This window comes from Populus trichocarpa, chromosome 5 (assembly GCF_000002775.5).
Source record: "Populus trichocarpa isolate Nisqually-1 chromosome 5, P.trichocarpa_v4.1, whole genome shotgun sequence".
Classification (NCBI taxonomy): domain Eukaryota; kingdom Viridiplantae; phylum Streptophyta; class Magnoliopsida; order Malpighiales; family Salicaceae; genus Populus; species Populus trichocarpa.
The window spans coordinates 7,527,583-7,552,856 of record NC_037289.2 but is presented as its reverse complement, the minus strand read 5'-3'; the positions used below and the strand labels follow the sequence as shown (position 1 = coordinate 7,552,856).

Sequence of the window (25,274 nt, the reverse complement as noted above, 5' to 3'; positions counted from 1 at the left end):
CATTTTACATGGCAATTAATACAAACTAACCCAAACCTTTTTCTTATATCTAGTCCGAAACGTAACACATCACTTTCCTTAGGTTCCTTCTAATTATTTCTTCACGAAAAGTCAATACAAGCTACCATATTATACATAAAGAACATATCAATTTGTTAATAAAATCCAAATCATGTTTTCTTCCTTTCTTCATTGTTAGCCAAATATGCCTATAAAAGCAAGTGTAATTCCCCCTTTTGAATTTCTTCGTAATCTTTCATTAATCAAACATGCTCTATTTTATGTAACTCAATTTAATTCATTCTTTTTACAATTAAATCGACAATGTCCATCCTCAATTTATTAGTTTAGACCTAAATTTGAGTTTTTTTGTTCAATCATTCCATAAATCATATCAATTGTCTCAATAAATCCCCAAGAACATTTATACATTTGGCCTTTTCACCATTCACTTCATTTATAAATTTTTTTATCATTTCACAGTAACGTTATCAATTTTTTCACTGGTGCTCACACAATTACTTTTTTTTGTAGGGGTTTACATGCTTGGTCTGGTATCTTGCCAGATTCAATGCACATGAGCTCAACATATAGCTGAATCCAAAAATATTAGGTTTACTTGATGTTTATCCATAAAATGTTATATTAATGTCCTTAACTAAGACCCAAAAGTGACAATAATAATTATAAATGAATCACCTTCAGCTTCAGCTTCCTTGAAGGAAAAATGGATTTGAGCACCTATAATATTATTTGTATTAATAAGATAATCAAGGAAAAAAAATATGCTTTTTTTTAACAATAACAGATAACAATAAAAAAATAAAGAAAAGAAAGGACTCTCATAAGACAGTCTTATGAGTAAACACCCAACAAACTTTCTTCTGTTGTCCGAAAACCAAGAAATGTGGAAAGAAAACATTTATCATGTGATAAAAAGTAGTTAAAACTTCTACTTTCTTCGTTTAAGATTTTATTATTGGTCCAAATTTTTATGAGCTCAAATCAATACTTTTATGAGTAGACTATCTTTATTAAAGTACGTGTATTTATAAATTTTTTTAAAAAAATTCTTAATGATAGTAAAAATGTTGGTGATGTTTTTTTTCTAGTAAAAAAAATTAAAAAATCATGTGAGAGTTATTAAATGTAACCCGATTAATTTTATTAGTTCGAAAACAATTCATACAACTTATAAAAACAAAATTTGACTGTTGAAATTTAACGAGAGTTTAAATATTAAAATTTGTTATCTTGATTGTGAGACCAATATATTCTTAAAAAAAAATCAAAATAGTTTAATTCCAAACTGATCCAATATTGAATAATAAAATTAAAAAAACAAAACTAATTAAATAAAATATACAAAAAACAATCCGAGTGAAATCAGGATAACCTGTTAAACACTATTCTCGAATCATGAGATCATAATAACTTAATGAAAAGTAAACAAAACAAATCTGAGTTAACCGGATTAATTCATAAAACTAAATTAACCTATGAAATCTGAAATTTATGTTATAAAAGTGTGATAATTAAATAAAAATAAAATTTAATATTAGTATAAAATTAAAAAATAATTTTCATTTAAAAAAACAAAAAAAAACACGTACTTTGTGACGACGAATACAGTAAAACTTCGTTTCAAACTACTACCACTACAGCAACTGGTCAACCCCATAAATTAAATAGACTTTAATTCCTGGAAGCCTTCTCCTTAACACTCTCCTGTTTCATTCCAAAGTGGTATAGATACCCTTACTGAAAGTCCGCGACCTAAGAATCCGCACTCTTTTCTCGTAGAGGTCCTAATTAGTTTTAACTGGCAACATTATCATGTCTCCCATTTTCCCTATCTTTTTCTTTTTTCTTTTTTAATTCTACTTAATTTTCTCTCAAAATCAGTTTAGATAACCATCACTCTTGCTTTCTTCTCTCTTTTCTGTCTCTCTTTTTTGTTTTTTTTTTAATTTCCAGAATTCTTTTTAGTCTTTTTTCTTTACTTTTTCTCAATTAATGATTTTTTTACCTTCCATGTCGATTTTCAATTTCTGCCACCGTTTTGTTCCTTGCCTTGCCGATCCAGGTGACTTTCTGATAGAAAATCAGAAATGAAATAATGGGTTTCTTTTGTTTTTGTGGTTAATGGTGTAATTTTGTTTGTGTAGCAACGAGATCTTCGTTGGGGTTGAAAGCAGCATTAGTGGTGTTGCATATTGTATATGCGGGCATTCTCTTTCTTTTTGACAGTGATTTAATAGAGAAAACAAAACAAGAGCCATGGTATGTTGTTTCTTTCTTTCTTTTTTTGAGAGTAATGATCGAGTTAAAAAGTGAAAGTTTGTTACCTTTTGGTTTTGTTGATTGAATTGGATTGCTGGAGTGTAACTTGTAATGGGTTATTGAATTATTGAAAATTTAGTTGAAGGTGGCTTGTTATGATCATATTAGTGATGTTGGATTAGCAAGTTAATTGGTCAAAAGAATTTAATGAATTGAGTTTTTGAGGTAAAATGAATTAATTACAGTCAACAGCTAACATTGATTACTGTTTCAGCAAGATAATTTGCAAGTTTGCGCAAAAAAAGGTGAAATTATAAAATTGGTTGGGAAATGCTAGGTGAATTAGGCCTTTTTTTCTTTTGACAATGAGTGGAAATTTAGGAATTTCAAGATTCTTAATTATTCACGGTGAACATGTTCACAAACCTTTGATGTTTATTTATGCTAGCATGGTAATCAAAGGGTGTTTTTAATATTTACTTTGTGATGGGAACTTTAGGTAAATGTTATGGTAAATAGAGTGCATAATTATGTGATTGTTAGTGGATGTTATCGAATCTATGCAAGGAGGGTGTAACTACTGATGTGTTTTTAAAATTTGTTAAAATTTCTTTGATATGGTTCTCATCTTTGCTTTAACTTGAGTGTGCAATGTAGCATAACGTTGAAGAATTTATTTGCCATTTTTCCCCCTTCAGGTCCTACACGGGATTATATCTGTTGCTGTTTGTTGCAACATTGATTCAATACTTTGTTGCATCATATTCTTCTCCCGGGTAAATTTTGATGGAGTTGTAATGCCTTATGATCAATCTGAATTGTGATTAGAACTCATAATTTCTGTAATATATTTCATTAGTTTCTGTGATTTATATAACTACTTGCCTAATATTCTCTCTTCCTCTTTTGTTTTGTTTTCTTCCCCATTTTTGTAACACTTTCAGCTATGTCCTTGATGCAATGAGGGATGTGAATGAGAAAAATTCTTTATTTAGAAAGGCATCAATGTTGTCCAAGTAAGCCCTGATTTTGAAGTTTCTTTTAATAGGAAATCATTACAAATAACACTAATTAAAATAAACTGGAGTGGAATTGCATTCAAATTGATCTCTCTGACTATCAGTTGTTATAATGTTTAAGCAAAGACAGCCTGCTTCAAGCAAAAATGGAAGCTTGGTTATTACTGTGGAAGGAAGTCAGTCAGAAAGAAATATTCCAGGAAGTAATGTTACATCTTGGACAAAGCTTGTTCTGGACATGTATCCACCTGGAATGTCTGTTAGGTATGCAAGGGCTTTGCAGATATGTGTGCTTGATGTTTTAATCAATGACAGCTATGAATGCTGGGTACATGCAGGAATCCCTTCCTTTGGCCTGTTGATCTGTTATGTCACAAGATGATTGGCTGGCTTTAGTGTATTGTTACCTCTTAGATGATGATTGGATTGTTATCCAGTTGACCAAAGACAGTCATTGTTTGTTCTTGACTGCTGTTGGCTGGCTTTAGTGTATTGTTACCTCTTAGATGATGATTGGATTGTTATTCACTTGACCAAAGACAGTCATTGTTTGTTCTTGACTGCAGTGGCAGTGAGATAACTTTCGATGTAAAAAGTAGTTTGTTCAAAAAGTGCCAATGCCTAGACTAAACCTTAACTGTATCCAGAGTCTTGAATTTAGAAGATTATGTGATTTGATGCAAAAGGTCTGGACATAAGGTCTTTAAAAGTGAAGATGATGAAGTTTTTAAGTTCCCCCATTATTAATTTCTGTTGTTTTCTTCAATTTGATAACATGATGTTCAACAAAATCTTAGCAGAGATATAAACCAGGAAATTGAATAGATTGTAGTGCCACTGAGTTCATTTCTATATGATTTCATGTGATGATTACAAAGGGGAAAAGAAGATGCAGTTGTTCTGTATCTATTTAAAAACTAACATACTCTACTACTGACTACTTTGCCTTTTTTCACAGAACTTTGACATGTTCCTTTTGCAATGTTGAACAGGTATTTCTTATCTCATGTTTACATCCTAGTTTGTGTTATACACTCAGTTGCATCAATTAAAATCTCATTCCAACTCTAGAATGCTTAAATCTAGAACTACCTGCTTTCATACTGTTCTATTGATTATATAAGAAAGAAGGTCGACTTATTTAGGGTGAGTGGAGCATCTAATAGTGCCTAAATGAATTTTTGTTCCCAATTATTTCTCATGGAGGCAATTACGTAACTATGAGCCCATTGAAAAGTTCTGGGTGGAGAATTTGGATGGTGTTTTATCCTTCAGCATTTTTGCACGAATCAGTTGGTCCCCAAAACTTGAACACACACCCCTGTGAATGCAAGCCCAAGACTTGGTGCAATGCCTCCTTAAGCTTGGAAGTGCAGCTGCACTTAAATTGCTCTCTCTATTGCTGTTTTATTTTTTCCAATATTTGATAGACTATATTAAATGATCATCTCATAAATCTACAAATGAATATGCAGAAGAAAAATGATCAGAGATCATATGAAGTACTTACCCATCACTAACCTTTCAAAGTTCACTGCAATCTCCTTCATGGACTTTCTTCTCTTGCAATGAATTAAAAATACACACATTTTGCAGGAATTTGTGCAAAAAAAGTAACTAATGTTCTGTTTCCAATAATTTTGATAGAAACATGAGGTTGCATTAGGTTGCTGAGTAAAAACCTTGGTCCTAACTGATGATGCTTTAAACCTCTGGAGAAATTTAGCCAATTTCCAGACATCCTGCTTTTCCTGCTCTGTGGTCATATTTCTCCTGATGTTGGTATTTTGACTGTCATTTGACTGCATAAATTATGAAGTTTCTGATGGAGCTGTGTTGTTACAAACATGTTTTTTATTTTCTTTTCGAGGAACTCTATTTCACCATTATGGTAGCATGTGGTTGTTGTTTACTTTTTTTCTTTGCCATAATTGCAGCCTCCACGAGCGAAGCATTGCCATGATTGTGATAGATGTGTTCTTCAGTTTGACCATCATTGTGTTTGGCTTGGGGCATGCTTTGGCTGGGGAAATCATTGTCGATTTTGGTGAGCATTTTATCCTTTTGAAGTCCTCTACAGAAAATTGTGTTGGATGGATTGTAAACAAAATGGGCCTTGCTTCAAATTCCGTAAGAGTGGTTATACTTCATCATAAGCTTAAGCTACAGCTGTTCATGATTGATTTTTATACTCTTTGGTAGTAATTGAATTCAATGTCAATTATAATCGGTTCTAGTTATCTTTTATGGATCTGATGCCCACCACATGCTAGCATTAACATGTTTGCTTGATGAAGAGAAAGGCTGACATTTTGTTATACAATGTCATGGTCATTTTGCATTCAGATAAACTCCGTTTGCATTGGATAAAATGATTTACATCATGGAATTTTGATTGCTTGAAATTTAGCTGCAATGGACCAGCTCTATGGATTAAAGAGTTATGCTTTGCTCTTGGATGGTCTTATTGACAAAAGAGAAGTTTTGTGTGCATAATGGTTGTTGTTCCCAACATTACATGTATGTTTCTATAGTTTACTTTTTGATAAAGCATGCCAGTTGAAACATGTAGGATCATCATTCCCGCCTTCCATCTTTTTTTTTTTTTTTTTTTGCGGGGAAGCACTCTAAACATAGACAAATGACATAGCCAGCCTGGGGATATCTTATTAATCATCTGTGTGTGAATTTCCATCCAAATTAGATCTACAAGCTGACTTTTTCAAATTTTCCGTATACTTCTAATGCACTTCCAATATTTTTGTTCTTTTTAGGTGGTACATTTTTGAAGAAACTGCACTATGCATTTGGACTGGCATCTTGTACATCACATCCTTGAAGGCTAACATCTCAAGAGCTTGGTACAGTATATTTTTTGAAGTCCTTTCTGTTTTTTCTTCAACGCTTCTGTTACTTTCATTGAAAGGCCCTGGTGCCTTGCTAATAAAGAAAGGAGAGAAGGGAAAGAGTAGTCATCGAGCTTTATGATCATGCTGGTGCCAGCGGTTTCAATGATGAAGTTTTAACTTAGCTACACATATGATCAGCTTTTACGACTCCTGCAGCTTTAGATTTAATCTAAATTATGCTGTACTGTCAGGTGGAAGGATGTGATTATGATCTTGCTATTGGTTACTTTATTAGTAGCACATATCGCCGTGGTGTGTCCAAAGATATTGCAATTATTGCACTTTGACGGTATCCATTCGTGATCAGCTAAAATTGTTATGAATAACCCATTTGGACAACGTAGGTCGTATTCCTTAACCAGTGTCTTCGAAGCATCTATCTCAACGCAAACTCTTGCGTTTCTAAGCCTTTTACGCAACAATGTAGTATGATCAGCATGAAGGGAAACTCCAATAGCACTCGTTACACAACTCAACCCCTTAATAGTCCAATACTCGAGAGGAACATCATACAACCTAACCCATACCGGAACTCTGACCAAATCACCTTTCAAAAATTGCATGTTCGGTTGCCAACGTTTAAGCACCAAAGGTCTGTTTGCCATGTGTCATGGGGCTCTTTCCAGAACATTTGTGGCGCGATCAACAGAATCAAAAGTGAAAAGGAAGAAACCATTATCCGAAGATAAAACTTCTGATAGACCGTAGAAGCCCCATATTCTTTTGGCAATAGAATTAACAACAAGATACGGTAATTGACCAACTAGGGTGGATTTCTACAATTCGCAGCCATCTTCAAACACATCAAGTGGAGGAGCTACTGTCACACGACCATCAGTCACAGCGGGGGGTGCAAAATGCAGATTATGAACTTGATTAATATCAAGGGTCTTGCTAACCTCATTGTCATCGACATCAGAACCCTTTAAAGCATTTAAAAAATTCAATTTAGGGCTAAGGTTTAGATGTTCTTGTTGCTGAGACCCTACCTTCAATTCATCAACTTTAGAAGCCAACACATGATTCATTTCTGAAACAGCATGAGAAGTTTGGAAATTAGAGTGTTTTTCTATGCTAGTTTCAGAATCAGCTTGATTATCACTAGTAAACTGAGAAATCTTCATACCATGACTATTTAACATATCTTGTAGCTCTAATCTTAAGGTATGTCCAGACTTAACTTCATTGTGTTGTTCAAAGTTATAGCTAACCATTGGAACAGATTCCACAGCAAAACACAAAGACATTATGGCATCAGACAAATACTAGAGATAACAAAGTTATAAGTAGAGAAACTGAGTCCAAGAAGAACTAATAAGCAACCTAAGCTCAGAAACAACAAGATGAGTTACTTGACTGAAACATTCATGTCCATAACTGCCATTGGAAAATCCAGTAAGAAAATCCACTGAAAATGATGCAACTGCTCTTTTATATATACTCCAAGAACAAACAACAGAATTACGAGGCTAGTATCTCTCAGCTCATTGATTGGAACGATGATCCGTTCGGCCAAGATTTAGAGCATGATCTGATGGACAACATACTCAAACGCGGTGACGATCCAACGGTGAACAAAAGAGATCTAGCTTTGACAACACCACTATGTAACCAGCAAGGAAATGAACTTTCAAATGAGCTGGAATATAATCTTCAAGGGTGGCAAGGGCCTTTCAATTCTAACTTCGAGATACTAATTTGAAACATTCATGTTAACTATTGAAAGTGAAAAGACAAATAGAGGGTTAAGCTTAAAGAAGAGATGCTGGTTCAATTCAAACTGGAACATTATTTAGTTATTTGATCATAACTAGAGCTGTAGAACATGGATTTAGGTTTGATTTATATGGATCGAAAGCTAAGACATAGGCCTAAAACTTTCATTAATAGTCCAAGATTCAAAACAGTTGTTTTCAAGTTCAAATTGTAGCAACAAAAGAGAAGTCAAAATTTATCTTGCAGCCCAGACACTGTTCAGTATTCAGCGCATATCTCCTTGATTTATATTCTCTTTGAGTTCCTTTATTTTATTTGTTGTGTTTTCTCATCACTTAACAAGGAAATAAAGTAAAAAACCATATATCCTAATATTTAAAGGAAATAATCATTGTTCTCTCACATAATAGGAAATCCAATACTAGTTAGTACTCCACAAAACACATGAAAACATCACATAACAAGGCTGGATGAAGTTGATAAAAAAATGACAGCCTTGTTGGCGAAACTTCATGGCCAAAATAAGGGTGGATTGGGCCCCTCTTGCACATGGATTAAATGAACTAAGGCCTCATCTTGATGCTTCAAAGGATCTCCAAGTTCAACCTTGGCCGAAACTTGCACAACCAGTCTATTGAACGCTTATTCCAATGCCTTCGCTTTGAACCTTGTGATGGGCCCACTTGGAACGTGTAATGGGTCCTTGGTGTTCATGGACCGATCCATATCATCCCCTCTCTCCTTAAAAGGATTTGACCTCGAATCAAAACCTGTGTCAAACAAAGTATGATCAGCAACATTAAAGGTAGCTCTAACACCAATCTAACTTGAAAGATCAACTTTGTAGGCATTGTCATTGATCCTTTCTAAAACATGGAATGGATTATCACCACGAGGCTTTAACATCGATTTTCTAAGGTAAGGAAATCGTTCCTTACACATGTGCAACCAAACCCAATCACCGGGTTGGAAAACAACATGTTTAAGTCTCTTATTTGCTTATTTCAACCTTTTATCTATTTGTAGTCGAACTCCATCATGGAGTTGTTTCGTCATCCCTGCTTTCTTTTCACAATCTAAACTTATCTTTTTTTCCAAATATAAAGGAATTAAATCCATAGGAGTTAGTGGTTAAACCTTTAAACAATTTCAAAAGGAAAAAAGTTAGTGGTCGAATGCACATTTCTATTATAAGCAAACTCAATAAAAGGCAAACATTCTTCCCAACTTTTCAGATTCTTTAGAATAACAACGCGCAAAAGTTGTGATAAAATTCTATTCACTACCTGAGTTTATCCATCTATTTTAGATGACAAGTTGACGAAAGTAAAGGTTTGGTTCCCAACTTTCCCCACAAAGTCTTTCAAAAGTAGTTAAGGAACTTAACGTCATGATCTGAAACTATACTCCTAGGAATGCCATACAAACATAGAACCTCCATAAAGAACAAGTATGTGATATAAGATGCATTATTAGTCTTATAGCATGCAATGAAATGCATTATCTTAGAAAACCTATCAGCCACAACAAAAATAGAGTCTTTATCTTTTTTTGACCTAGGTAAACCTAAAACAAAGTCCATAATGATAACTTCTCTTTTGTTGCTACAATTTGAACTTGAAAATAGCCGTTTTGAATCTTGGACTCTTAATGAAAGTTTTAGGCCTATGTCTTAGCTTTCGATCCATATAAATCAAACCTAAATCCATGTTCTAAAGCTCTAGTTATGATCCAATAACTGAATAATGTTCCAGTTTGAATTGAACCAGCATCTCTTCTTTAAGCTTAGCCCTCTATTTGTCTTTTCACTTTCAATAGTTAACATGAATGTTTCAAATTAGTATCTCGAAGTTAGAATTGAAAGGCCCTTGCCACCCTTGAAGATTATATTCCAGCTCATTTGAAAGTTCATTTCCTTGCTGGTTACAGAGTGGTGTTGTCGAAGCTAGATCTCTTTTGTTCACCGTTGGATCGTCACCACGTTTGAGTATGTTGTCCATTAGATCATGCTCTAAATCTTGGCTGAACGGATCATCGTTCCAATCAATGAGTTGAGAGATACTGGCCTCGTAATTCTGTTGTTTGTTCTTGGAGTATATATAAAAGAGCAGTTGCATCATTTTCAGTGGATTTTCTTACTGGATTTTCCAATGGCAGTTATGGACATGAATGTTTCAGTCAAGTAACTCATCTTGTTGTTTATGAGTTTAGGTTGCTTATTAGTTCTTCTTGGACTCAGTTTCTCTACTTAGAACTTTGTTATCTCTAGTATTTGTCTGATGCCATAATGTCTTTGTGTTCTGCTGTGGAATCTGTTCCAATGGTTAGCTATAACTTTGAACAACACATTGAAGTTAAGTCTGGACATACCTTAAGATTAGAGCTACAAGATATGTTAAATAGTCATGGTATGAAGATTTCTCAGTTTACTAGTGATAATCAAGCTGATTCTGAAACTAGCATAGAGAAACACTCTAATTTCCAAGCTTCTCATGCTGTTTCAGAAATGAATCATGTGTTGGCTTCTAAAGTTGATGAATTGAAGGTAGGGTCTCAACAACAAGAACATCTAAACCTTAGCCCCAAATTGAATTTTTTAAATGCTTTAAAGGGTTCTGATGTCGATGACAATGAGGTTAGCAAGACCATTGATATTAATCCAGTTCATAATTTGCATTTTGCACCCCCCCGCTGTGGCTGATGGTCGTGTGACAGTAGCTCCTCCACTTGATGTGTTTGAAGATGGCTGCGAACTGTAGAAATCCACCCTAGTTGGTCAATTACCGTATCTTGTTGTTAATTCTATTGCCAAAAGAATATGGGGCTTCTACGGTCTATCAGAAGTTTTATCTTCGGATAATGGTTTCTTCCTTTTCACTTTTGATTCTGTTGATCGCGCCACAAATGTTCTGGAAAGAGCCCCATGACACATGGCAAACAGACCTTTGGTGCTTAAACGTTGGCAACCGAACATGCAATTTTTGAAAGGTGATTTGGTCAGAGTTCCGGTATGGGTTAGGCTGTATGATGTTCCTCTCGAGTATTGGACTATTAAGGGGTTGAGTTGTGTAACGAGTGCTATTGAAGTTCCCCTTCATGCTGATCATACTACATTGTTGCGTAAAAGGCTTAGATACGCAAGAGTTTGCGTTGAGATAGATGCTTCGAAGACGCTGGTTAAGGAATACGACCTACGTTGTCCAAATGGGTTATTCATAACAATTTTAGCTGATCACGAATGGATACCGTCAAAGTGCAATATGTCATCTCTAAACAGGATATTAACTGAGCTCCCATCATCTACCAACACCCTGTGGACTTGATGATTGACTAGAACTATGGAAATTACCAATGCATCCCTATAGAGGTAAGTCACCTCTCTCCATCTTCTGAAATAAAAGTTATAAGCTCGTGTTATAGGTTCTGTTGACGAGCCGTTGTGAAGACATATTTTCTATACTTCCTCTGGCCGTTATAGGTTGGCTGGGCTCTTCTCTGTCATGTTCCAAGTGGGCGTGCCTTTTGACAAATTACTTTAAATAACACTTGGTTATTAGCCTCTCAATCTTTTTTTATAATGTGAAGCAATCTTTCGTATCATGTCATTTATTCTTGTTAAACAAACAAAACTTCTTGGAGGTACGAGTGTATGGAGGCGATACCATAAAAGATAGATATTAAACAAAATCTTTTCCCTTGGTGGCTGTAAACAATTCTGTGAGGGTGATGTTTAACGGAGTCATATATCTTCTCTTGAAGTATGGTGTGCGTTCTTTTACTAGCCTTTTCTAACCTTTATTGGAATTATTCCATTTTCAAATCTTAATTACTTCAACTAGCACAATCTAATATAAATATTCAAATAATTAAAACATTCTAATTCTTTTCTCATTTTCAGCCCTAGGCTGAATTTCCCTTAAACAATGAGGGCTTATTTTCTTTTCAATGCATATGACTTACATATTATTTATTCCCTTTCCACATAAACAAACATGTTTGAAGAATCAAATAAGTCAATTTCATTTACCCCTAAAGCTTATCAAGACTGATCCCTTGAACAATAAGAACATATCAATTTGTTAGTAAAATCCAAATCATGTTTTCTTCCTTTCTCAATTGTTATCCGAATATGCCTATAAAAGCAAGTGTAATTCTCCATTTTGAATTTCTTCCTAAATCTTTCATTAATCAACCATGCTTTACTTCATACTTCATGTAACTCAATTTAATTCATTCTCTTTACAATTAAATCGAGTGTCCATCCTCAATTTATTAGTTTAGGCCTAAATTTGAGTTTTCTTGTTCAATCATTTACTTATTCCCAAGAACATTTACTTATTCCAATATCCGGTTCGGTTTTGGTTTCTTTAGGAAAAAACCGGTTTGTTTATTTTTTTTTGATAAAAATCAATTCGAACTGAAAATGATTATCTTTAATTATTACTATGTCTTTAACTCTTTTACTCATGGGTTTTTAAGAGCCCCCAACACGCTCGCACACATATAATATATTTATTCTTAAAATGGCTTGATGATTACTTGTAGAGTAAAAATAATAGAACTTTGTCATAAACAACGTGCAACATTTGTATAAATAACGCTGTATAATTCATGCAAGAACGAAATTATGTGGAGATTCAATCCCAAATCATGCACATATAAAAAGCATAATTCACGACAAATAAAAGTTATTGTATTCTTTTAAAGAAGGAGCAGGTCCTGTTATCTATATATATATATAGCCACATCTATGGAATATTTTGATTTCTCGGACTATTATTGTCTCTGTTTGCTGTGGAAGTATAGAGGCCCACTTTATAATTATCGAGAAAAAAAAAAAAAAAAACAAAGCAAAGGAGAATTTTTCATTTACATATATCTTGAATATTTCTTCGTTTCCTTTCTCATTCTGTCTACACCTTTTGCTTATTTCTACTGTTTCTTTGCACTGCCAAAGTAATTAAAAAAAAAAAAACCACTTACATATTTATGTCAACAGGACGTTTGACAATACTTTATGCATTCATTTGATTTGACTAACGGAATTTGTCAATCTATAACAGTGTTTCTTACGAAGGTCATATGATAATTATAAGGTCTGTCATGACCAGTTTGGAAGCACAGGTGTAGTTTTAATTAGCGAACCTGTCAGTGTCCCAAGTTCCAGCCTGCAATGATATACATACAAAATTTTCAGCTACCAGTCTCTGGTTCATTGGGCAGATAGACCTAACCGTGAATCAGACAGATGGAACAAGCATGGCCCAAATATCTAAACACAAACTCATCTTTTCAGCCATGCATGTCAAACGCAAAGCAAACTGGCGAGCTCAGAACTTGCAAATGTGTCTCAGAAAATGTCGAGCACGATGCTATTTTGATGTCTAAAGCCATGATAAGTTCAAAGACCTGGTGTTATTTAACTTTCTTGACCATTTTTTTCTTATGTTTACTAATTTGAGCTGATTCGCTTGAGTGAGTATCCAAGGAGAAAAAAAAAATATATAATTTGGCCATATTTTTCACTGATGTGCGCGTAGGATCCTGTCGGCTTCATAAAGAAGAAGATGAGACTGTTAATTGAGAAAATTAATGTCCTTAACTAAGAGAATAATAATTATAAATGAATCACCTTCACCTTCAGCTTCAGCTTCAGCTTCCTTGAAGGAAAAATGGATTTGAGCACCTATAATATTATTTGTATTAATAAGATAATCAAGGAAAAAAATATGCTTTTCTAACAATAACAGATAATAATAAAAAAATAAAGAAAAATAAAGAAAAGAAAGGACTCTCATAAGACATTCTTATGAGTAAACACCCAACAAACTTTCTTCTGTTGTCCGAAGACCAAGAAATGTGGAAAGAAAACATTTATCATGTGATAAAAAGTAGTTCAAACTTCGACTTTCTTCGTTTAAGATTTTATTATTGGTCCAAATTTTTATGAGCTCAAATCAATACTTTTATGAGTAGACTATCTTTATTAAAGTACGTGTATTTATAATTTTTTTTTAAAAAATTCTTAATGATAGTAAAAATGTTGGTGATGTTTTTTTCCTAGTGAAAAAAATTAAAAAATCATGTGAGCTGGTTAATTTTATTAGTTCAAAAACAATTCATACAACTTATAAAAATAAAATTTGACTATTGAAATTTAACGAGTGTTTAAATATTTAAATTTGTTATCTTGATTGTAAGACCAATATATTCTTAAAAAAAATCAAAATAGTTTAATTCCCAACTGATCCAATATTGAATAATAAAATTAAAAAACAAAACCAATTAAATAAAATATACAAAAAACAATCTAAGTGAAATCAGGATAACCTGTTAAACACTATTCTCGAATCATGAGATCATAATAACTTAATGAAAAGTAAACAAAACAAATCTGAGTTAACCGGATTAATTCATAAAACTAAATTAACCTATGAAATCTGAAATTTATGTTATAAAAGTGTTATAATTAAATAAAAATAAAATTTAATATTAGTATAAAATTAAAAAATAATTTTCATTTAAAAAAACAAAAAAAAAACACGTACTTTGTGACGACGAATACAGTAAAACTTCGTTTCAAACTACTACCACTACAGCAACTGGTCAACCCCATAAATTAAATAGACTTTAATTCCTGGAAGCCTTCTCCTTAACACTCTCCTGTTTCGTTCCAAAGTGGTATAGATACCCTTACTGAAAGTCCGCGACCTAAGAATCCGCACTCTTTTCTCGTAGAGGTCCTAATTAGTTTTAACTGGCAACATTATCATGTCTCCCATTTTCCCTATCTTTTTCTTTTTTCTTTTTTAATTCTACTTAATTTTCTCTCAAAATCAGTTTAGATAACCATCACTCTTGCTTTCTTCTCTCTTTTCTGTCTCTCTTTTTTGTTTTTTTTTTTAATTTCCAGAATTCTTTTTAGTCTTTTTTCTTTACTTTTTCTCAATTAATGATTTTTTTACCTTCCATGTCGATTTTCAATTTCTGCCACCGTTTTGTTCCTTGCCTTGCCGATCCAGGTGACTTTCTGATAGAAAATCAGAAATGAAATAATGGGTTTCTTTTGTTTTTGTGGTTAATGGTGTAATTTTGTTTGTGTAGCAACGAGATCTTCGTTGGGGTTGAAAGCAGCATTAGTGGTGTTGCATATTGTATATGCGGGCATTCTCTTTCTTTTTGACAGTGATTTAATAGAGAAAACAAAACAAGAGCCATGGTATGTTGTTTCTTTCTTTCTTTTTTTGAGAGTAATGATCGAGTTAAAAAGTGAAAGTTTGTTACCTTTTGGTTTTGTTGATTGAATTGGATTGCTGGAGTGTAACTTGTAATGGGTTATTGAATTATTGAAAATTTAGTTGAAGGTGGCTTGTTATGATCATATTAGTGATGTTGGATTAGCAAGTTAATTGGTCAAAAGAATTTAATGAATTGAGTTTTTGAGGTAAAATGAATTAATTACAGTCAACAGCTACCATTGATTACTGTTTCAGCAAGATAATTTGCAAGTTTGCGCAAAAAAAGGTGAAATTATAAAATTGGTTGGGAAATGCTAGGTGAATTAGGCCTTTTTTTCTTTTGACAATGAGAGGAAATTTATGAATTTCAAGATTCTTAATTATTCACTGTGAACATGTTCACAAACCTTTGATGTTTATTTATGTTAGCAAGGTAATCAAAGGGTGTTTTTTATATTTACTTTGTGATGGGAACTTTAGGTAAATATTATGGTAAATAGAGTGCATAATTATGTGATTGTTAGTGGATGTTATCGAATCTATGCAAGGAGGGTGTAACTACTGATGTGTTTTTAAAATTTGTTAAAATTTCTTTGATATGGTTCTCATCTTTGCTTTAACTTGAGTGTGCAATGTAGCATAACGCTGAAGAATTTAATTGCCATTTTTCCCCCTTCAGGTCCTACACGGGATTATATCTGTTGCTGTTTGTTGCAACATTGATTCAATACTTTGTTGCATCATATTCTTCTCCCGGGTAAATTTTGATGGAGTTGTAATGCCTTATGATCAATCTGAATTGTGATTAGAACTCATTATTTCTGCAATATATTTCATTAGTTTCTGTGATTTATATAACTACTTGCCTAATATTCTCTCTTCCTCTTTTGTTTTGTTTTCTTCCCCATTTTTGTAACACTTTCAGCTATGTCCTTGATGCAATGAGGGAAGTGAGTGAGAAAAATTCTTTATTTAGAAAGGCGTCAATGTTGTCCAAGTAAGCCCTGATTTTGAAGTTTCTTTTAATAGGAAATCATTGCAAATAACACTAATTAAAATAAACTGGAGTGGAATTGCATTCAAATTGATCTCCCTGACTATCAATTGTTATAATGTTTAAGCAAAGACAGCCTGCTTCAAGCAAAAATGGAAGCTTGGTTATTACTGTGGAAGGAAGTCAGTCAGAAAGAAATATTCCAGAAAGTAATGTTACATCTTGGACAAAGCTTGTTCTGGACATGTATCCACCTGGAACGTCTGTTAGGTATGCAAGGGCTTTGCAGATATGTGTGCTTGATGTTTTAATCAATGACAGCTATGAATGCTGGGTACATGCAGGAATCCCTTCCTTTGGCCTGTTGGTCTGTTATGTCACAAGATGATTGGCTGGCTTTAGTGTATTGTTACCTCTTAGATGATGATTGGATTGTTATCCACTTGACCAAAGACAGTCATTGTTTGTTCTTGACTGCGGTGGCAGTGAGATAACTTTCAATGTAAAAAGAACTTAGTTTGTTCAAAAAGTGCCAATGCCTAGACTAAACCTTAACTGTATCCAGAGTCTTGAATTTAGAAGATTATGTGATTTGCAAAAAGTGCCAATGCCTAGACTAAACCTTAACTGTATCCAGAGTCTTGAATTTAGAAGATTATGTGATTTGATGCAAAAGGTCTGGACATAAGGTCTTGAAAAGTGAAGATGATGAAGTTTTTAAGTTCCCCCATTATTAATTTCTGTTGTTTTCTTCAATTTGATAACATGATGTTCAACAAAATCTTAGCAGAGATATAAATCAGGAAATTGAATAGATTGTAGTGCCACTGAGTTCATTTCTATATGATTTCATGTGATGATTACAAAGGGGAAAAGAAGATGCAGTTGTTCTGTATCTATTTAAAAACTAACATACTCTACTACTGACTACTTTGCCTTTTTTCACAGAACTTTGTCATGTACCTTTTGCAATGTTGAACAGGTATTTCTTATCTCATGTTTACATACTAGTTTATGTTATACAGTCAGTTGAATCAATTAAAATCTCATTCCAGCTCTAGAATGCTTAAATCTAGAACTACCTGCTTTCATACTGTTCTATTGATTATATAAGAAAGAAGGTCGACTTATTTAGGGTGAGTGGAGCATCTAATAGTGCCTAATTGAGTTTTTGTTCCCAATGATTTCTCACGGAGGCAATTACTTAACTATGAGCCCATTGAAAAGTTCTGGGTGGAGAATTTGGATGGTGTTTTGTCCTTCAGCATTTTTGCACCAATCAGTTGGTCCCCAAGACTTGAACATACACCCCTGTGAATGCAAGCCCAAGACTTGGTGCAATGCCCCCTTAAGCTTGGAAGTACAACTGCACTTAAATTGCTCTCTCTATTGCTGTTTTATTTTTTCCAATATTAAATGATCATCTCATAAATCTACAAATGAATATGCAGAAGAAAAATGATCAGAGATCATATGAAGTACTTACCCATCACTAACCTTTCAAAGTTCACTGTAATCTCCTTCATGGACAACCTTTTCTTCTCTTGCAATGAATTAAAAATACACACATTTTGCAGGAATTTGTGCAAAAAAAGTAACTAATGTTCTGTTTCCAATAATTTTGATAGAAACATGAGGTTGCATTAGGTTGCTGAGTAAAAACCTTGGTCCTAACTGATGATGCTTTAAACCTCTGGAGAAATTTAGCCAATTTCCAGACATCCTGCTTTTCCTGCTCTGTGGTCTTATTTCACCTGATGTTGGTATTTTGACCGTCATTTGACTGCATAAATTATGAAGTTTCTGATGGAGCTGTGTTGTTACAAACATGTTTTTTTTTTCTTTTCAAGGAACTCTATTTCACCATTATGGTAGCATTTGGTTGTTGTTTACTTTTTTTCTTTGCCATAATTGCAGCCTCCACGAGCGAAGCATTGCCATGATTGTGATAGATGTGTTCTTCAGTTTGACCATCATTGTGTTTGGCTTGGGGCATGCATTGGCTGGGGAAATCATTGTCGATTTTGGTGAGCATTTTATCCTTTTGAAGTCCTCTACAGAAAATTGTGTTGGATGGATTGTAAACAAAATGGGCCTTGCTTCAAATTCCATAAGAGTGGTTATACTTCATCATAAGCTTAAGCTACAGCTGTTCATGATTGATTTTTATACTCTTTGGTAGTCATTGAATTCAATGTCAATTATAATCTGTTCTAGTTATCTTTTATGGATCTGATGCCCACCACATGCTAGCATTAACATGTTTGCTTGATGAAGAGAAAGGCTGACATTTTGTTATACAATGTCATAGTCATTTTGCATTCTGATAAACTTGGTTCGCATTGGATAAAATGATTTACATCATGGAGTTTTGATTGCTTCAAATTTAGCTGCAATGGACCAGCTCTATGGATTAAAGAGTTATGCTTTGCTCTTGGATGGTCTTATTGACAAAAGAGAAGTTTTGTGTGCATAATGGTTGTTGTTCCCAACATTACATGTATGTTTCTATAGTTTACTTTTTGATAAAGCATGCCAGTTGAAACATGTAGGATCATCATTCCTGCCTTCCATCTTTCTGTTTTTTTTTTTTTTTTTTTTCAGGGATGCACTCTAAACGTAGACAAATGACATCGCCAGCCTGGAGATATCTTATTAATCATCTCTGTGTGAATTTCCATCCAAATTAGATCTACAGGCTGACTTTTTCAAATTTTCCGTATACTTCTAATGCACTTCCAATATTTTTGTTCTTTTTAGGTGGTACATTTTTGAAGAAACTGCACTATGCATTTGGACTGGCATCTTGTACATCACATACTTGAAGGCTAACATCTCAAGAGCTTGGTACAGTATATTTTTTGAAGTCCTTTCTGTTTTTTCTTCACCGCTTCTGTTACTTTCATTGAAAGGCCCTGGTGCCTTGCTAATAAAGAAAGGATAAAAGGGAAAGAGTAGTCATCGAGCTTTATGATCATGCTGGTGCCAGCGGTTTCAATGATGAAGTTTTAACTTAGCTACACATATGATCAGCTTTTACGACTCCTGCAGCTTTAGATTTAATCTAAATTATGCTGTACTGTCAGGTGGAAGGATGTGATTATGATCTTGCTATTGGTTACTTTGTCATTTGCCGTGATCTTTCTCCTGCTGCTCCTCATTTTCCATAGGTAAGTGTTTACATTCACTCAGTACTTTGTTTCCCACATGAGATTCTTAGAAACATGGTTTCAGAGCAGCTTCACTTCTTTTTTGTCATGTTTATGTTTACTCTAAAAGCCACAAGAGTAACTAGAATATCCCGTTTGTTGTTTCTGGTGTTTCTAGTGAGCTGACTTAGTTATCCTAATGTCATATTAGTTCGTTTTCTAACGCTTTCTCTGATGATATCATTTTGATGGGTGGGAAAGTTTTAACAGAAAAGTAGGAGCATGGAATTAACTTGTCCATTTTAAGAATAAATCTGAATACCACTTGAAAAGGAAATGGCCAGGTCCAAAAAATGATTAGTTGGCTCATCTTTTTTCTTACAATAGTGCTTGTCCTGTTTGCTAATTGAGACCAGTAAACGATCCATTGTTCACTAGGTTCTGAGGGAAGAAAAAGAAAATCTTCCCTTGTTAAGCTTCTAAAGTTCAATCCCAATTGGACCAAGGAATAGTTACTCATGCTGTAAAGATCATGCAAAAGCTGACAAGGAATTGGAAATGATATCCAGTTGCAGCTTGCCAGTATGAAAGGGAAAAGCTGGAAGCAGATTATGGCTTAATTCATGTTTGCACTTGTTTTTTGCTTCTGAAGTTTCACTGACAATGGCAGAAAACAACTGGCCTTACACCCAATAAATAGATAAAGATCATAAAAATTGTCTACTTGCATGAAATACATCTAGCCTGCTTCAGCATGATTAATTAACTTCATGATTTTTGATGCAGCTATCTTATTCTGACAAATCAAACTACCTATGAACTCATAAGACGTAGACGCATTCCATATCTAAGGTTTGCTAGCACTCTTAAATCTTGTATTTTAAGCCATTTGTTTAGTGTTGGATCTGTATTTACTGATCAACAAAATATATCAAATCAAACCACATGCTGGGTTCATTTATGGGCATTCACTTTGCATTATTTGGTGCCAGCCTTCTATTGGATGGTGCTTAGGGCACCATATTTTACTGGGAAAAGCAAATATGATTTGACCATTATTTATATGCTGATTTATTAGTCCACCAACTTTCATTGATATGCAGAGGAATTCCTGAACGAGTGTATCCATTCAGTGAAGGAGTTTGCAGAAATTTATACAAATTTTGTTGTGCTCGAAGCAGCATATACAGTTTGGAAAGATTACCCACGGCAATGGAACTTGAAGACAAGTCAAGACCTTACACATGCTTAGGTTTTTTGACCTGCCGTTGTTGCTGAGGTTGTGAGGGCATTGTGATATTAATGAAAACATTGTTGCCTCCAAATTTTTTTTTTGATCTCCATGTGAATGTGTGCCCGAGCATCCAGTTGTTTTAGCTACAGAATATGGCAGTACGGATGGTTAAGTTGGAGCCTCTTGTGGGCCTTTAGGTTTTTGTAGTCTGAATTGGATGGTGATTGTAATGTTTGTTTGATGGAGATTTTCAGAATTGTTTGTGTACTAATTTTTTCACGCCCCAATCAATCTAAAGATGTTGATTTTTCGAATTCAAATTGCCATGTAAAGCAAAAAAAAAAAAAAAAAGAACAAAAAAGAGTAGGATTCCAAGTGCAGCTGATAGCAGCCTCCCTGTCTAGTTTACAGAAATGTTTGTCAAATAAATGTCTGTTGGTGCATTCACTGTTTAGATGGGTTTGGATCATGCATCTGGTCATTCCATCACTGTTAGTATTTATTGCCATTTCTTGATTCAGTTAGGGGTAACCAAGCATCTTGAGGATCAAACTTAGTTAAGCGAAGAGCTTTTCTCACTGGACTACCCAAAGGAGTATTATATCTTGGAGACAGAGGCTAGTGGGGTTCTCGGGCTTTTCTTTATTTTAGGTTCCTCTGGCGGTCCAGAAAAAGATGGGGAGTTATCTTGAGAGGGTGGACAAAAAAACTATAGTTATCAAATTTATTTCGGTCTTAGATTATACGGGTTTACTCGTGTTAATTTGAGAAATTTTTTTTAAAAAATATTTGAAGTTTTACTATTTTACATGAAAAAAATTAAGAAACAATTTATATAAATATAGATTATATATAGTTATTCCTTATAAAAAAATTAAGAAATAATTTATGTGAATATAAGTTATATATAGCTATTATACATCAAAAAATTAAAAAACATTATACTTGGATGTAGGCTATTTATTAGCCATCTTACATTGAAAAGTTATAAAACAATTTATATAAATGTAAATTATATATATAACTATCATAAATTAAAAAGCTAAGAAACATTTTATATATATGGATGTAGGTTATATATATAGTTATCAAACATTAAAAAGTTAAGAAACAATTTATATAGATATAAATTATAAAAAAATATCCGAGGTTAAGTATTTATAAATTTATTATATATTTTTGGGTTTATTAAAAAATATAAAATGAAAAGTCAGGTCTTGCTCGGGTTTCAGATTAACATGGCCTGTTGCCCGGGTTTGAATCAATCAATTACAAACCTGGATTTTATCTATTTAATACTCGATTAAGGTTCCCTATCCCGGGACAACCTTTCATGCCGACCGGGCTTATAACAATGCAAAAAACTTGTGGTGCATTGGTTTATGGACTTGGCATTACGGGAGCTGCAATCATCTCAATTGCCTCACTCATCTTTAATAGTTTATTTTTCTGGAAGTATCTATCAATCTATCTTTCTTTTGAAGCTTTCAACTGAAAACTCTTGAAGTGTGGGCTAATTATCTATGTTTGTTTGTGCCACCAGTGTTGGGAAATTTCAACACAAATAAAATCTTGGTCCAGAAGGAGAGGAAGAAGATTCCTAGTGAGCTTGGAATGACGAGATGGAAAACGCAATCACTTATAAATAGAAAAAGAAATCGGTGCTGGCAATCTTGTTAGTCGTATCAACCAGCTGACGACAAAGTGAGTTCATAGAGAGCTTTAATAATAAATCCTACTAAGCTGGAGACTGATTTGTCATTGTATGGGAGGAGGAGCTACGAAGTATAGCAAGTCCTGCCAAAATGAAAAAGATCCATCAGGGAAAGCCCTCCTCCCATTAAAGTTGTGGGCAATGGGAAAATTGAAAGAAACAATGAAAGTTCTGTTCGAAAGTCAAAACTGCAGGTTGCTTGACAAATTTGGCTATCAGTAGCGTACACAACGAAACATAAAGATTGCGAAAGGTAGCTTGCTGCATCAATTTTACACCAACCCTGACTGAAGAAAAGGGCAGCTTAATTATGCAAGTTCTTATTCTAGTTTGACCCTGCTACTACATTTTCTTAATTTATTCATGTCTCACTAAGGGTTCTGTGTTTTACTTCTGTCTTGAAAATTTGTGTATCCTTTAATCTTGAGTACCCCTGAAGTTTCTTCCTCTGGACCACTTTCCATTGCCCTCTTTAGCTATGCTTACAATTCCTGGATTACCCGTGATCGTTTAGGATTTATTATTTATATAAAACTTTTAAGACATTACAAGTTTTGATAATTTGATAAAATGACAGACTTTTCATTCTTTTCATTCTCTCTTTTCCTAGCTTTTCTTTTCTCTACTGGAGTAAACATTAAACAGAACATTTGATTGGTCTGGTATACATAAACTTGAGTTTGTAAGAAGTTGTTCAAGCTGAGGGACTCTCATATGGCCATTTGAAGCTTAAACTTTTCGACAATACTACGAAGGGTGTTTCTTTTTGGTTTTTTTAATAATTTCTCAAGAATTGTATTGCATTGTGTATTTGATTGTTTTTTTTGCCAAAATTCATATACAGAAACGACAAGGTTCAATCAAGTCTTGGAATCTTAAGGAAACAAATCCCTCTAACACATTCAGGAAGGAGCGAAACCATCGGGGGAAAATAAAAAACAGAGAGAGAACAGTTTGATCACAATTAATCTACTTAAATTCAAGCTTTATTTCAACCTTTCTGCTATACAACTGGACTCGTGAACATAATTGTACAATTGAAAGGATGAAAATCCTCTAAAATTCGGATCTCATCAATGATACATAGTTACATAAAAATTTACACTGAAATCCCTCTAGCTATTGGGACAGTATATTCAGGAGGGAGACTCTAGCATGGATTAAATGCCTAAACAAGCTGTCCAATTCATTTTCAATTTCTTCAATACTAGTATCCAGAATTCCCAGCCTTTTCTGAACAGAATGTATGTCCCGTGCCTCAAAATCTTTACCTGAGTTGGGCACCACTAAGCTTGAAAGAGCAGCATCCACACTTTCCAATTCATTCAGGTTCTCCTGTTGGCCTTCGCATGTGACCACACCCTTGTGCACCAATTTTGAAACCAAGTACCATTTACTAGGCCCTGGCTTCAACATTGGCACAGAAAGGAATAACAAGAGTGACCTAAAGATCGAAACTGTGACCAGACTTGCTTCTCTAAGCACTCTAACAATTGCAGAAAGGAGATGATCACTTGCATTGAACAAAGGAGAGTCTCCGAAAATGTTATCTGCATGCTTCAATGATGCGAGAGATTTTGCTACTTCCTTTTTCATCTTCTTTCTCGCACAAAAGTAAGCGTTGACATTGCTTTCAATGCTTAACTCTCCACCTGCTTTACTTCGCCGAAGGGCAGATTGAATATCCCGGATGCTTTCTTTCATCAAGACCGCAGCATCCCTTGTCTTGCCACTTACATCCAAGTACCTCATCAAGTCATCCAGCATGTCGTTCATCAATTTCTCATTTCGATGTTGCAATAGAGCTTGTTGGGTCATTGGCAAGTTGAGAAGATCCTCAACGCATCTGTATATCTCTCCAAGGCTTGATAGGCGACAGAGAACTGTTTCTGCCTTCAATGAAGTTGGTACCTGCCAAGAACTAATCTTGTTCAATTCTTGTTCAAGTTTGGCTACACTAGGATGTGATCGAGCTGGAAAACTAACCGAACGAACATTGTAAGGAGGAGTAGATTTTGGAGAGAAAGCAGCCATGGTTACTATTTTTAACATGGAAAGGTCAAGTTTTTTAAATAGCTTAACTGGTGATATGAATTATTAGGACTATTTATACTCAACAGAATTTACAAGAACAGGGCTCATGTGAGGGCAGAGTGGGCTTCTCTATGGCATGGGGTTATGTTGTCACATCCTTGGCACCTAAAAATAAAGCAACAAAATCTGGTTGTTGTTATATGGGTACAATGCATCTCACTGTTCTAAATTCTTAGCATTCATTAGGTGTTTCACTTTTTCTCCCTCTCACGCACCGGCATTCCCACCGCCAGTCTAATTTGTCAATGGTTTATTTCATGGAAATTGGTACCATTAAAGAAGTGGTTGGCCACCCCAAGTTCTCTGGATATGGAAAATGTAACCTAGAAAGTCTGGATATTTTGAGATCTGGGAAGATGTAGGAGCCTTGTATGTTTATCAAAGTTGAAAATTTATATGGATACGGTGGTTAGTATAAACCAAGAAAAATGTAAATTATTTATTGTTGCACGAGTGGCATGTTTGGCTATGTTCCCTTTGAAGGCTACAACCTTCCTATGCTAGATTATGTGTTTGGTGACTGATATTATTGTTGTGATGTTCATATCATACCTGTACTTGATCATGGATCCTACTTCTTCATTGACCTTTACATTGTTCAAAATACATGTGTTTGCTTTAATGGATTTGCAATGTATAGAAGAGTAATTCTCTGATTATTGGTTTAATTTTGGTTGCAATGATTATATTCTGAGCATTATTCACTCAAAAATGGCCATCCAAGTGGATCGGTTTGAATTTTACTTTGCACAATTTTCAGCCAACTTATTGAGGCTGTTACCCTTTGGTTCATTCAAGGAAACTCCTGAAATCTAGATAATGTCTTAGTCATCAGATGATATTATTGTGTCCTTAACTTGTTTGGATTCTGACTGATGTGATTGAAGACAAGAACATATTTATTGACCTAGTTCACTCAGAAAA

The 25,274-nt window shown here is 34.2% G+C and overlaps 2 protein-coding genes and 1 long non-coding RNA gene across 12 annotated transcripts; 1 reads left to right on the top strand and 2 right to left on the bottom strand.

Moving 5' to 3' along the window:
* Positions 1–1,686: 1,686 nt before the first annotated feature.
* On the top strand, positions 1,687–20,856 carry LOC112323260 (protein S-acyltransferase 10). Of its 10 annotated transcripts, none has more exons than XM_052452841.1 (11): positions 1,687–2,086; positions 2,169–2,283; positions 2,982–3,059; positions 3,228–3,299; positions 3,429–3,566; positions 4,261–4,294; positions 5,240–5,349; positions 6,077–6,163; positions 19,246–19,329; positions 20,095–20,160; positions 20,412–20,856. In XM_052452841.1, exons 1-11 carry the CDS (start codon positions 2,017–2,019, stop codon positions 20,584–20,586), a joined length of 1,029 nt encoding a protein of 342 aa, XP_052308801.1. In that variant the 5' UTR covers positions 1,687–2,016; the 3' UTR covers positions 20,587–20,856. The 10 variants fall into 10 exon arrangements, with proteins under 10 accessions (XP_052308801.1, XP_052308800.1, XP_052308799.1 ...); XM_052452840.1 differs by lacking the exon at positions 6,077–6,163 and adding an exon at positions 18,920–19,006 and having other exon boundaries at positions 1,689–2,086; XM_052452839.1 differs by lacking the exons at positions 4,261–4,294; positions 5,240–5,349; positions 6,077–6,163 and adding exons at positions 17,108–17,141; positions 18,077–18,186; positions 18,920–19,006 and having other exon boundaries at positions 1,690–2,086.
* Positions 3,412–17,120, bottom strand: LOC127905307 (uncharacterized). The gene is made up of 3 exons (XR_008059205.1): positions 16,782–17,120; positions 16,414–16,709; positions 3,412–3,550 (listed from the first exon to the last, which is right to left on the bottom strand). It is a non-coding gene; the product is annotated as an uncharacterized LOC127905307 (long non-coding RNA).
* Positions 20,857–23,209: 2,353 nt separating the features above from the next.
* Positions 23,210–24,863, bottom strand: LOC112327445 (uncharacterized). Its single transcript, XM_024600387.2, has one exon. It carries the CDS (start codon positions 24,306–24,308, stop codon positions 23,376–23,378), a length of 933 nt encoding a protein of 310 aa, XP_024456155.1. The 5' UTR covers positions 24,309–24,863; the 3' UTR covers positions 23,210–23,375.
* Positions 24,864–25,274: the final 411 nt, after the last annotated feature.